This window comes from Pristis pectinata, chromosome 4 (assembly GCF_009764475.1).
Source record: "Pristis pectinata isolate sPriPec2 chromosome 4, sPriPec2.1.pri, whole genome shotgun sequence".
NCBI classification, from domain to species: Eukaryota; Metazoa; Chordata; class Chondrichthyes; order Rhinopristiformes; family Pristidae; genus Pristis; species Pristis pectinata.
In genome coordinates, this window is record NC_067408.1 from 76,738,165 (window position 1) to 76,752,986 (window position 14,822).

Sequence of the window (14,822 nt, forward strand, 5' to 3'; positions counted from 1 at the left end):
TCCACTGTATGCTGATTTACACATCACTTTGATTTGACATGATGGAAGAATACCTGAGTCATAGATGTTTTCCTTCGATGTGGTAGTAAATTGTAAGAGGATGTTTAATCTCCATTTCAGATGATGAACAAATCACACAACATCAAAGTCCTTCAGATCTGCTGCAATCCATTAACAAACAGGCTGTTTTCTGCATCCCACTGAAACAAAGTAGAGGTAATGATTTTCAAAATCTTTTGACAAAAGAGTGCATTTCTGCACTCTGTTTAATACATAGCATCTGAGAATATTATTTAATTACATACCTCTTAAATGCATATTATCACTTTCGCAATTTTTATTAAATGTTTGAAGAATTCCAGCCAACGTACAATATGACTCAAAAGTCACAGACCATTCAGCTGTTAATTAATTCTGTAAATTTTCTTGTGCCTCTATCTTTTTCATATACCTGTGTCACTGTCACTTATTTATTTGTATTATTGTTACAAGTTCTAATCTAATACATCTTATTCGATTCTTAGTTGCTGCATTTCTGAAAGCTTCAAATGAATTGTACTGAGTGGGCCATATATTCATCATTACATTTTGAATGTGCATAAGACTAAAACAAATATTGGTTTTGACTGATTACCCATTTTTATGGAAACTCAAACAAAAGACAGCTTAATTTTGCTCTTGTGAAGAAATTTTATTGCTGATCAAACTTTACAAATGGTTTCAAAGATTCTTTGCAAAAGAATGAGCCAAATTATACTCAGCCTGGCAAGTTGCCTATGAATCACCACACACAATCCCTGGCCACCTGCACCCACCTGAGCTGGACTGGAGACCCAATCAAGCTGCCTATCCATTTGCAGAATTCAGCCATAGTGGGGCATCAGAAGTGACTAGGCTTCAGGCAGTGTTCTGCTGAGAACCCCCTCCGGAACACTACTGACAGCTTTTGACAGATGGCAAAGCTGCGAACAAAGGAATGCATCCTGTCAAAGCTGCAAGGCTTTTCTTTACAGATGTTAAATGTCTCTGATATTTAGTGATAAAGCTATTAAGATTGTATAATCATTTTTTAAAATCATTATGTGTTTGAAATTGTAATTAATTAAACACACAATACAAAGTTACAAAGTAGTTAGAAACATGAAAGTAAAATACTAACTTAATAATTCAGAGAGTGGGCAAAGAAATGGCAGATGGAATGCAGCATAGGGAAGTGTGGGATGATGCACCTTGGTAAAAGAATAAACGTGCAGACTATTTTCTAAATGGGGAGAGAATTCAGAAATCGGAGGTACAAAGGGATTTGGGAGTCCTAGTTCAGGATTCCCTTAAGGTTAACTTACAGGTTGAGTCGGTAGTAAAGAAGGCAAATGCAATGTTAACATTCATCGAGAAGACTAGAACATGAAAGCAAGGATGTAATGCTGAGGCTTTATAAGGCATTGGTCAGACTGCATTTGGAATATTGTGAGCAATTTTGGGCCCCATATCCAAGGAATGATGTGCTCGACCTAGAGATGGTCCAGAAGAGGTTCACAAGAATGATCCTAGGAATGAAAGGCTTGACATATGAGGAGCATTTGTTGTCTCTGGGCCTGTACTTGATGGAGTTCAGAAGGGTGAGGGGGGGATCTCATTGAAACCAACCGAATACTGAAAGGCCTGGATAGTGTGGATGTACAGAAGATGTTTCCATTAGGAGAGTCAAGGATCTAAGGGCATGGCCTAAGAATAAAGGGACATCCCTCTAAAACTGAGATGAGAAGGAATTTCTTCAGCCAGATGGTGGTGAATGTATGGAATTTGTTGCCACAGAGGGCTGTATTTCTCTGCCATTTCTTTGCCCACTCTGAATTATTAAGTTGGGTGTTCTTAAGGCAGAGATTGATAGGTTCTTGATTGGTAAGGGGGTTAAAGGTTATGGGGAGAAGGTGGGAGAATGGGGTTGAAACAAAAATCAGCCATGACTGAATGGCAGAGCTGACTCAATGGGCCAAATGGCCTAATTCTACTCTGATATTTGATGGTATAATCTTATATAATTGATAAACTCACCAAGCACTTGAATTTTCCTTGGAATTTGAACAAGACAAAGTCAATTCCAGCCGATGTGACCTCATATGGTTCTTCTTACAAACATCGGGGGACTGGTAACTGAAGTGGGAAAGCTGTCCCACAGAATAATTCAGCAACAGCCTGACATAGTTGTACAAACAGACTCATAGCTTACAGTGTGCCAAACTCTTCCATCATATCCTCTTGGAAGATCTATTTCACTGACAGGACAGACTCATCAGATGTGGTGATAGAATGGTATAGAGGTGCAAACAAGCGCAGGACACAGGTTGGAGGAACAACATCTCATGTTCCCCCTTGGAGGTCTCCAACCTGATGGTTTCAACACAATTTCTCAAACTTCTGGTAACCCCACCCCTTCTTTTTCTTCCTCCCCCCACTCCTTTGTCTTCCCTTATTCCTGTGGGTCCCTTCCCCCACTTTGATGATCTGCCCATCTCCTCTCCTCCCCTCTTCCATCTGTTATTCCATAGTCCACTGCCCTCTCCTACCGGATTCCTCCTTCTTCAGCCCTTTGCCTCTTCTACCTATCACTTCTCTGCTTATTATATCTTACCCCCTTCCCCACCCCCCTACCTTCTCCCTCTCACCTGGACTTGCCTATCACCTGAACTCACCTATCCCCTGCCTGCATGTGCTCCTAACCCTCCCCACACCTTCTTATTCTGGCTTCTGCCCTCTCCCTTTCCAGTCCTGATGAAGGGTCTCGGCCTGAACCGTCGACTGTTTATTTCCCTCCAAGGATGCTGCCTGAGCTGCTGAGTTCCTCCAAGCACTTTTTGTGTATTGCTCCAGATTCCAGCATCTGCAGAATTTCTTGTGCCTCCGTGTAGCCGTAAGAGTCATCAACTTTGACTCCACGCCCTGTCTCATGGCATCAGGTCAAACCTGGATAATGAAGCCTCCTGATTTCTACCTACTATCCCCCTTTTACTGATGAATGAGTGCTCCTCCATTTTGAACACAATTTGGAAGAGCCACTGAAAATAGTCTGGAGGCAGCATGGGTGGGGAACTTGAATGTACATGACCAAGAGTGATGTTGTGGTACTACCACTGATGGAGCTATGTGAGTCCTGAAGGACTTGCATTCTAAAATGTGTTTTCGTCAGCTAGTTATCCGACTGCCTGTTTCACTTAATGTTCTGTATTTCCTCACAATATAAAAGAAGGCCATTCAGCCATTGAGTCTATGCCAACTCTCAGCATTTCCATCAGTTCCTTTGCCCCACTCAGTTCCCTATACCCATGCCCCTTAACCAACCTTTAATCCTCTGATTGTGCACTACAGTAGCCAATTAACCTAATGACTGGCACATCTTTGGGAGAAACACACAAAAAGCTGGAGGAACTCAGCAGGTCAGGCAGCATCTATGGATGGAAATGGACAGTTGACGTTTCGGATTGAGACCCTTCATTTGGACTGAAGAGCCTGAAGCAAGCACACACAGTCACAGGAAAAAACTCTGCACAGAGAACACAGGAGGTCAGGATCAAATCTGGGTTACTAGAGCTGCAGTTCCACTGTGCCACCTCTTGAAGCATTAACCTATTTGACATCATAGTCATAATCTATCTGTTGCATTGGTAAGGATGTCCACCACACAGCTCTTGTCAAGAAAAGTCCCATCTTCACACCAAGGACATCCTTCATTATGTGCAGCACAATCTTCATGTTAAATGGGATAGATCGCAATAGGTTTGGACAGCTCAAAAGTGAGTATCGATTATGCACTGTCGACCAGCAGCAGCAACAGAAACGTATTCCACTACCATCTGTAACCTCAGTGAGATGCCAACCAAGCAAAATTGTAACTCGGGATTAAATCTACCCTGTGCAGCAATAATAAAGCTAATTTATCCCTCACCAACAGATAAGATCAAAATTTTGTACTCCTCCCACATCTGATTGTAAATAGTGGTTGACCCAACGAACAAGAGGAGATGGCTCCAAGAATGTACCTATCCTCAACAACATCTGAAAACAAGTCTGAAGCATATCAAGAAATGGCTGAGAATACTGGATACAGCAAAGATTGTGGGACCAGATAACACCCTGGCTATGGTACAGAAGACTTGCACTCTGGAACTAGCTGTGACTCCAGCCAAGATGTACCAGTACAGTTAAAAAATTGGCATCCACCTGACAAAATGGGAAAATTGCTCAGCTATATTACTTGTAGAAAAAGCACAACAAATCCAATAGAGTAAATTACAGACCATTCAGAATTTACCTTCAAGTATAATTGAGCTGGAGAGGCAGAGGAGTAGAAGGTAGAGATTTCAGAGGTGAAGGGGCTGGTCAATGAAGACACACCTTGCAAGTGTAGGGTGCACAAGAAGCAAGACTTAGAAGAATCCAATATCTTGGCAGATTGCATGCTTGGAGGAGGTAACAGTGAGGGTGAGGGAAAAGGTTTCATAACAAGAATGAGAATTTTAAAATCATTGACCAGCAGCCAATGTACAAGGATGGTTGGTGAACTTAACCAAGTGTGAAAAAGGAGCAGTAGATTTTTTTGAGGATCCTAAATTCATGAAGAATGGAAAGTGATCAAGTGCATTTGAATAATTAGAAACAAAGTCAAAACAACAAGAGAGCACATCTTGGATTGGTATAATTGGCTGAGGGGATTGAAAAAGATTTTGCAGCGTTGTTTCTTTCTCTTAATGATCCAAATTTTTCTGGGTTTTTTTGTCATAAATTATGGTAGAAGTGCCTATGAGGTGACAGTGATGAGGAAGGTTGAGGGATAGAAGCTTAATCATGATTGTCCAGCATTATGATGTGAAACAAGCTTGATGGACCTGCTGATCTTTTCCTACTAATCAATTCTGTATTGTCAAATGTCATAAGGTTGGCAGACTGAGATTTAATGTTAGAAATGTCTATCATACATGAGTGATCAGCACTTGGAAAGAATATAAATGGTAATTTTAGTTACAGTTTTCTGCTGTGGTGGTTAATACAGATTATTTCTAGATTGCCTACCGGTTTAATATAGTATATGTTGTATGGTTTCCTCCTGTGTCTCAATCTTGTGATCTTGAAATTTCTTCTCAAGAACATCAAAGAATTATGAAGAGATTTTATTGCAAAGCTAGAAATTAGATATTGGTGTTTTAGGAGCGAGAGTTTTGTACAAAGAATGAGTGAAACAGAAACAACTGAGAAAATAAACAGGAGAGAAAAGCAGCATTTCATAAGTACATTGTAAACTTGACAAAATATTTTCTGCATTCATATGAATGAAATACTGCCAACAAAAATATCTAAGCAGTTTAATAGTTTCCAGGTTTATTCTTCTCACCAATGGGTATGCATGGAGACAAGTAACCAATAATTTATAAACACTTCAAAAAATACAGAGTATATAGGGAAATATGGACAGTATTTTTAATGTTTAACATTTGTGATAGTAATTGTACCTTTCACCAGAAAAAAAACAATAGTGCCCGTGGAAAAATGAATTTTCTTGGCGTAGGTCATATGTGACAAAAAGTGATCTCAAGTTATTAATAACATAGTGCAGGATCTGACTGGTGGAACCTCCAACCATTTATAATGGTTATCTACAAGAATGAAGGGATTGTTTTGGTCCCATCTGACAGTAATTAGTAAGGACCTTCTAAAATAGTTTGGTGGGTCTTTGGGTAATTTTTGTGAACTGGGGCTGGGTACTGCAATCTTGGAACCATAAAATGAGGTGACCTCATTTTTAAAACCCTAGAATATTCCAGGCCAGTAAACCAACCTGCAATAATTGTCTTCACGTGCACCATGCCTAGTTGCTTGGTATACAGTTCACCAGATATGTGTGCTAGGAGCACTCTGAGACGATAACCTGGTGGCCCCACTGATTCAAGGACAGTGCATGGCTCCTTCAATAAAAAGGCCAAATGCCATTGCTCATACCTGTGCCAGGGTCATTCCACTCCACAAAAGGGATATTCAAATACATGGCAGAAGATGACTTTTTTATAGCTTGGCTCTTGCAATTTCTTCTGCCGTGTCTGTGAAATCATCAACATCTGGTTGTGTTGTAAAAATCTTGTGCTCTGTGTTCATTTTTGCCTTTTCAAATGGAATCCTCAAGAGAGCATCAGCCATGGTGTTCTGTTTTCTAGTACATCATTCAATACCATAAATCACATTGGGAGAATAGCATACCCAGTCATTATAATACTTATTTTGCCTTTGTGGGAATAGTTGATCTTGGTCCAAAGGTTGAGGCATTCTTCTTACTGGTCTGTGAAATTCATATGCCATCAGTCGTCTGTGCCTTGCATCCATTGCTTTAAATTGATATGATGTTTGTGAAGCCTCCAGAAGACTTATTCAAGCACTGCCAGATGGTGTTCCTTGGCTTCTGTATCAACCAGAATGTTCTGACTGCAGTGTCAGCGTGAGATGGCAAATGTATGGAGGAACCCAGACCTGCACAGTGGACTCTACCAACATGAACAGTGTTGTATTTTAGCCTGCCTGTCTGATCAGGTTTCATACGTTCAGTAGGAACCCACCTTAGGTAAGCACCCTTTAAATACGTTATCACTTCCTGCTCCAGTTATATACCCCAGCTCTCCAACATTCTAGATACCATCAACACTCCCTAAGCTTGTAAGTCTCACCCAACTAACTAGCCCCTCCTGCTCATTAGGCCTGGCAATACCAGACACCTCCCTGAATGCAGACCTACACCCCCAGCTGGTGATTGCCTACTGTCTCTCCCACCCACTCAAAAATCAATAAAGCACCCCAACTACCATTTGCATCTTCTTACTTGACCTCTCCCACTTTCTGACAGCTGAACATACCCAATTCATCTCCTCCCTCTCTGGCAGCTGGTTGTAAAGCTGACAACTGATTCCTTGCGAACTCTTATACCCTTATCTTCAGTTCAGGTAACTAACCTTAGCATCAACTCTTCTCACCAACATTTGCTCTGACCCTTATACTTACTGAATTGCGCCGTTACCACTGTGCCTCTCTCCTTTGCAACCCACTGCCGCAGCATCCCATCTTCCCTCTCTCTCTCTCAAGACACAGATTTTCTCTGTAGACACTGCACTGGTGAGTATGCATTGGACAGTCCGAAGATCTGAAGGGCAAATTCACAGCACAGGAGGCCTTGTGCCTTCTGTACTCCTGAATTTCCTGCCAATGAGCTCATGAGCAAAACATTTGCTGGCTTGCCATGCAGGGAATGACTAACAGGCATTTGGAGGTTCCAACCAATTTTCAGGCTGCAGTCTTTTCCTGTTCATGATGTTTAGCATGAAAGCACAAGAACCCAGTTTTTTAAAATCAAAATATAACAGATCAAATGAATACAATAAACTGGATTAAAAATTTCTGACATTCAGAACTACTGCCATTCCATCATGATAAAAGAATTAAAATATTTTAGGAATCTATATTTAATACTATATATTTGATAAAATCTGATTATTATATTAATACCTCATACACTTCATCAAAAAACGATTGGGCTTCAGATTATCATTCAGAATGCATGTCTGACAAAGGAAGGTTGAATAAATGGTGTTTAAAAATTGGCAGTTTAATATATCCTATTTTTAACTTGTCAAAAGTTTATTTACCCTTGTACTACAGAATCTGAAGTTTTTGGATAAATTAAACCTAAACTATTAAGTTCCCGACTGCCAACACCACTGCAGATGTGCAAGAGATTGGACAGAGTGAATTTGTTAAAGGACAGGAGAAAATCTCTGCCCGTGTCGGCAGTTGAAGAAGTAAATGCCGGCAGACCTTAGTCGACCCTTATTATTAAACAGGGCAGCACCTAACCATTGGCAAGGTGGAATAATTAGAATTGAAGAAGTTTAGAACAATAAATCCCTGTAATATGCGGTGGTGATAAATGCTAGGTGCTTTCTTCTTGTGAAGCTTTCTGAATAATTCTTCTCAACATTATATCTTGGGGAACATGAACAGCAATAACATTGATCGCAGTCACAGTTATATAAACTTGTCAGCAGATGCAATGGAACCATCTGACATCTGAAGGAGTCAGTTTAACTCTTTTTAATCAGTAGATATACCAAAAAATTTAACAAAAGTTAAAAAAAAAAAAGGCATTGCAAGAGTTGTTGAATTAATAGGATGAGCAAAAGAATTATTAAAGAGAAAGATTTTGTGGTTTAATTTGAAGTCATGATGGCATTGCAGACTTAAGAGTCAGGGCAGCTTAATCTCTGCACTAAAACAGCTAGAAGAGATTTTAAATACATCAATATCATGCCTTGAAAATAGAAAACAAATGGAAATTGTTAAGGTAGAATACAATTGGTGATTGGGGATTTAATCCCATGGGATTATAAAAGTCTTGGGAGAAATTATAGTTTACAGCTCAGTTTTTTTTTATCCCATGGGGTTAGTGATTGAGCATGTGTTTCAAATGGCAAGACTTTAATTTGTGCCTGACAAGTTCCAACCATTATTCAAGTCATTATAAGAAGACATTTAGATACTTTCACTTCCTTTCCTTGAGGGAAGAAGAGTAAATTACTTGATAGTTTAATATAGAAATTATACAGTGTGAAATTAGCAAAGAACCATGAAATACAAATAAATTTATGTTGATCACCAACTTGACTAGTTAATTCCACAGTTAAAATAGTGGGCAAAGTGAGTTGAAACAAGTACATTGAATGTTAGAAGGCTAATGTCATGTTAGATCATTTCAAGGCTGTGAGGATTTTTTTTTCCAAATAAATGATCATCACACATTTTGAAATCAGTTAAAAACACATGCATTTGGAATTGAGGCAACGTCAAAAATGAACAGCAAACTTGAGACTCGTTTTTTGAAGTAAGGAACTAATTGGATGTTTTGAAACAGTATAAATATTTGAAAGACATGGAATGGAACATTTCTATTCCTCTGAATAAAATGAGAAAACCAGTCTGCTTCAGACACTTGGTTTACTTTGATGTTGAACCGACTCAAGCTTGACAAGCATGGATGCAGTATTCAATCTCTTGAAATTGTTTTGTGAAACTCCTTCAGTAGCAGAATTAAATATCATTTAATTCAATTGCAGAAAATTTGTAAATGAAAATCATTTCTGTATCAACCTGTATTTTGGCAGGAAACTGATTTGATTTTTTTCTTTATCGTCCAAAGAAAAATATGATTCTAATTATTAATCGAATTGTGTGTTCAAGCCAATTGCTCATTGAAAGAGGAATCTGATAAGTATGTAGGCTTTAAATAGCCTAAGTAAGGTTTAATATCCAGACATTGTGGTGCAACTAAAACTCATGTGAATGATATTTGGCCCAATGTTAATGGGAAGCTACGGAAGGTGCGAGAGAGAGAACAGCAACAAGGCCAAAAAAAGACAGCATGAAAATGTGTAATTACCAAACAACGTTCTACGGCCTTCCCTCCAGTTAGCTTAGCCTTTGGTTAACACCTTGAACACATATTAATGGACAGTTAAAATAACTTATGCTTCACTCAAGCTTCTACAGTCGAAATTCCAATTTATCTAATCCAATTCACCCACCTAAAGCTTTTCTAGACTAAAAACTTTGGTCTGTATGTGGTTATAATAATTCATTAGAACAACAGCTGAAGGTGGCAGTACCAATCTAATGTGAATTTGCTTGTCCACATAGAGCAATAGAATTTGAAAAAAAACCCTGTGTTTACAAAAGATGAATTAATATGTACTACAGTCACAGAGCAATACAGCAGGGATACAGGTCCTTCAGCCCAATGAATCCATGCCAACCATGGTGCCTACCCAGCTAGTCCCAATTTCCTATATTCAGCTCATATTGCTCCAAGCCCCACCCCTTCATGTACCTATCCAAGTGCTTCTTAAATGATACCATTGTACCTGCCTCAACCACTTCCTCTGGCAGCTCGTTCCATGTGCTCACCACCCTCTGTGTGAAAAAGGTGGCCCTTTTAAATCTTTCCCCTCTCACTCTAAATCTATGCCCCCCAGTTTAGATTCCCCTACCCTGGGGAAAAGACTGCTACCATCCACTTTATCTATGCCTGTCATAATTTTAAATATTTCTGTAAGGTCACCCCTCATTCTCCTACATTCCAAGGAATAAAGACCTGGCCTGGCCAGCCTCTCCCTATAACACAGGCCCTCAAATCCTGGCAACATCCTTGTAAATCTTTTCTGCACTCTTTCCAGTTCAACCACATCTTTCCTGCAACAGGGTGACCGACATTGTACACAATACTCCAAGTGCGGCCTCACCAATGACTTCTGCATCTGCAACCTCCCAACTCCTTTACTCAGTGCCCTGACTGATGAAGGCCAACGTGCTAAATGACTTTCTAACCACCCTGTCTACCTGTGACACCGCTTGCAACGAACTATGCACTTGTACTCCTGGGTCCCTCTGTTCCATTACACTCCCTAGTGCCTATCATTCATAATATAAGTCCTACGCTGGTTTGACTTTCCAAAATGTATCACCTCACACTTATCGGCATTGAAATCCATTTGCCACTCCTCAGCCCACTTCCCTAACTGATCAAGATCCCTCTGTAATCTACGATAACCTTTTTCACTATCAACAATACCTCCTAATTTTGTGTCATCTGAGAACTTACTGATCAAGCCTTCTGCATTCACATCCAAATCATTTATATACTGTAAATAATGAATCATAAGAGTCCCAACACCGACCCCTGCGGCACATCACTAGTCGACAGCCTCCATTCCCAGAAACAACCTTTAACTACCACCTTCTGCTTCTGATCTCCAAGCCAATTTTGAATCCACCTAACTTGTTCTCCCTGGATTCCATGGGATCTAACTTTCCAGATCAGCCTACCATGCCTGATGCCTGTTTGAAGGGAAAGGAATGAATGGCAAGTGGGATGCTTTTAAGAGTGGGGTATCAAGAGTCCAGGAACAGCAAGTTCCTATTAGGGTGAAGGGTAAACCTGACAAGTTTAGGGAACCTTGGCTTATGAGAGATATTGAGGCTCTGGTCAAGAAAAATAAGGAAGCATACTTTGTGTTTAGAAGGTTGGGGACAAGTGAATCCCTTGATGACTATAAAAGATTAAGAATACTCTGAAGACGGAAATTAGGAGGGCAAAGAGAGGGTATGAGATGGATCTGGCAGGTAAGGTTAAGGAAAGTCCCAAGAGGTTCTATAGCTATGTTAAGAGTAAAAGGGTGGCCAGTGAGAGAGTAGGTTCCCTTAGAGATCAGCAGGGCCGCCTATGTCTTGAACCCCAGGATGTGGGTGGGATTTTCAATGAATATTTCTCGTCATTGTTTACTGAGGAGAAAATCATGGTTGCTCAAGAGATAAAGGAAACTAGTGGAGATGTTTTGGAGGACATTCGTATTACCGGGGGGGAGTTATTTGCAGCCTTACAGCACATTAACGTGGATAAATTCCCAAAGCTTAACTGAATGCATCCTAGGACTTAATGGGCAGCTAGAGGAGAGATTGCAATGGCCCTTGCAGAGATTTTTGCTTCATCATTAGCCATGAGTGAAGTTCCTGAAGACTGGAAGTTGGCTAATGTTGTTCCATTGTTTAAGAAAAGTAGCAAGAACAAGCCAGGGAACTGCAGGCCAGTCAGCCTGGCATCAGCAGTGGGGAAGTTCCTGGAGGGAATTCTGAGGGACAGCATTTGGATAGACAGAGTCTGATTAGGACGAGTCAGCAATGCTTTGTGCGTGGAAAGTTGAGCTTGATGAACCTTCTAGAGTTTTTTTGAAGAGGTAACCAAAAAGGTAGATGAGGGTAGGGCAGTGGATGTTGTCTACTTGAACTTTAGCAAGGCCTTTGACAAGGTCATGCACGTTAGGCTGGTCTGGAAGGTTAGGTCCCATGGAATCCAGGGAGATCTAGTTAGATGGATTAAAAATTAGCTCGGAGTTAAGAAGCAGAGGGTGGTGGTTGAAGGTTGTTTCTCGGAATGGAGGACGTGACTAGTGGTGTGCTGCAGGGTCAGTGTTGGGGCCCTTGTTATTCATTATTTATGTAAATGATTTGGATGCGAATGCAGAAGGCTTGATCAGTAAATTCTAAGATGACACAAAATTAGGAGGTATTGTTGATAGTGAAGAAGGTTATCGTAGATCACAAGGAGATATTGATCAGGTAGGGAAGTGGACTGAGGAGTGGCAAATGGATTTCAATGCCGATAAGTGTGAGGTGATGCATTTTGGAAAGTCAAACCAGCGTAGGACTTATATTATGAATGGTAGGGCACTGGGGAGTGTAATGGAACGGAGGGACCTAGGAGTACGTGCAAGTTTCGTTGAAAGCGGTGTCACAGGTAGACAGGGTGGTGGAAAAGGCATTTAGCACACTGGCCTTCATCAGTCAGCGCCCTGAGGAGTTGGGATTTTATGTTGCAGTTGTATAAGTCATCGGTGAGGCCACACTTGAAGTACTGTGTATGGTTTTGGTCACCCTGTTATAGGAAAGACATGGTTAAAGTGGAAAGAGTGCAGAAAAGATTTATGAGGATTTATGAGAACTAGAGGGCCTGATTTCTAGGGAGAGGTTGGGCAGGCTAGGTCTTTATTCCTTGTAGTGTAGGAAAATGAGGGGTGATCTTAGAGAGGTTTATAAAGTCATGAGGGGCATAGATAAGGTAGACGGTAACAGTCTTTCCCTCAGGGGTAGGGGAGTCCAAAACTAGGGGGCATAGATTTTAGAGTGAGAGAGGAAAGATTTAAAGGGACGAGGTGCAACTTTTCACCCAGAGGGTGGTGAGTATATAGAACAAGCTGCCAGAGGAAGTGGTTGAGGAAGGTACAATGGTACCATTTAAGAAGCACTGGGATAGGTACATGGAGGGGCAGGGCTTAGAGGGATATGGGCCGAATGCAGGAAATTGAGATTAGCTGTGTGGGCACCATGCTAGCATGGACTCGCTGGGCCTGTATCTGTGTTGTTTTGCTCTATGACTCTATGTGGGACCTTATTGAAGTCCAATAGACAACACCCACTGCCCAACCCTCATCTACCTTCTTGGTTACCTCTTAAAAAAACTCTAAGAAGTTCGTCAAGCACGGACTTTACACACACAAAGCCATGCTGACTTTTCCTAATCAGGCTTTGCCTGCCTAAGTGCTGGTAGATCCTGTTCCTAAGAATTCCCTCCAGTAACTTCTCCACTACTGATGTCAGGCTGACCAGCCTGTAGTTCCTTGGTTTGAACTTGCTGCCTGTCTTAAACAACAAAACATCATTAGCCAGCTTCCAGTCTTCAGGAATTTCACCAGTGGCTAACGATGAAGCAAATATCTCCACAATGGCCTCCTCAATTTCTTCTCTTGCCTCCCACAAAGTCCGAGGATGCACTCAGTCAGGCCCTGGGGATTTATCCACCTTAATTTATCCACCTCCGACTAGAACTAATACTCAATGGTCTCATGTTTCAGAACATCTTCACATATATTGGTATCCTATTATTGATTAATAATTTGATCAAAACTGTGATTAATCAGGCCTAATTTTCACAGCATGTGATTAATTTTTCCAATCATTGTACAGTGTATTAAATACAGAAGATTGTCCATTGATGAGAACATTAGAGATACTTCTGTTTTTTCACATACTTAAGACTACATCAGAAATTTTATGTGTGAATGGTACATGAATGAAAGTAATATAGATCAATTAGAATCCTGCAGTAGGAATACTGTGCAAATATATCTATAACAGGTGGAGCCTTTTTCATAAAATGAAGCATATTTTATTTTTCATTAAATGTATTTCCAGAATGAGAGTAGGAATGTTATAGTTTTGAGATAGCTGATTTGGTACCATATAACATTATAGAGTGACTGGGTCTAGAGAGAAATAAAGGAATTTGGGTTGCCTTGAATGACAAAAATTCATTGTGTTTTTGAGGAAGTCAGCTAATTTTTGAACATATTGTTCATTTGTGTGCTACACGTAGAGGACAAATGCATTCAGTAATTTGGGATTAATGCATACAAGGAAGTGTAAGAAACAAAATGACTGTATTAATTATTATAAGGCCAATGATCAGATAGCATGTTTGGTGTTCATATCACATTTGTGCATGCTAAAGTTTAAAAATAGAGTTGAACAGAAAATAAAGCACTCCAAGATGTTCTCATTTCCTTTCTGACAGCTATAATGTGCAACATATACCTGCCAAAAAACAGGGGAAGAAAATAGAATCTAGAATATCACATTATTGTAATAATTCAATTAATTATCTTCGTAATTGCTGTAACACATTTATGTCATTGCACTTTCCTTTTCAGGAAGCATGATTTCAGTGATTGATCTGTGGCTATTTGGCAGTATTTTTCTAAATAAAAGTAGAAGTCAACATTTTTCTGCTATTTCCTTCTCTGTTTATTTTTGACTCTCAATTTTCTATTCTCTTTCACAGACCTTTAGTTGTTTCTGAATTTTTCAGCTAAACGGTATTTTCATTTTCAGAAAAATAGACAGATATTAACTTTTCAATGAAACCATGGTAACTTGCCACAATCTGGCTGCTATGCTATGACAGCAGTTGAACATGTGGCTTCAAACTGTTTTTTAAGATATGTATTTACATTCACAAATGATCACTTTTGTGGCTATCTTCCCTCAATGCTCACACTGAAGCATTTGCTAAGGGAAGCATCGGGCTCAGTTTGTCCTTCTATTTCTTACTTTTTATAGAATCTACAGCACTTACATAAGACAGAAAATCAAAATTTTCATTGCAATCTTCTTTTGCTGTTATCATT

General features: G+C 40.0%; 1 protein-coding gene across 1 annotated transcript in view; it reads left to right on the forward strand.

Annotated features, from left to right (window-relative positions):
- LOC127569658 (cilia- and flagella-associated protein 47-like) overlaps positions 1-14,822 on the forward strand; it is a 401,309-nt gene that overhangs the window by 321,509 nt on the left and 64,978 nt on the right. Inside the window, 1 exon segment of the mRNA XM_052014458.1 lies at positions 121-216. Coding sequence (XP_051870418.1) covers positions 121-216 — 96 coding nt within the window.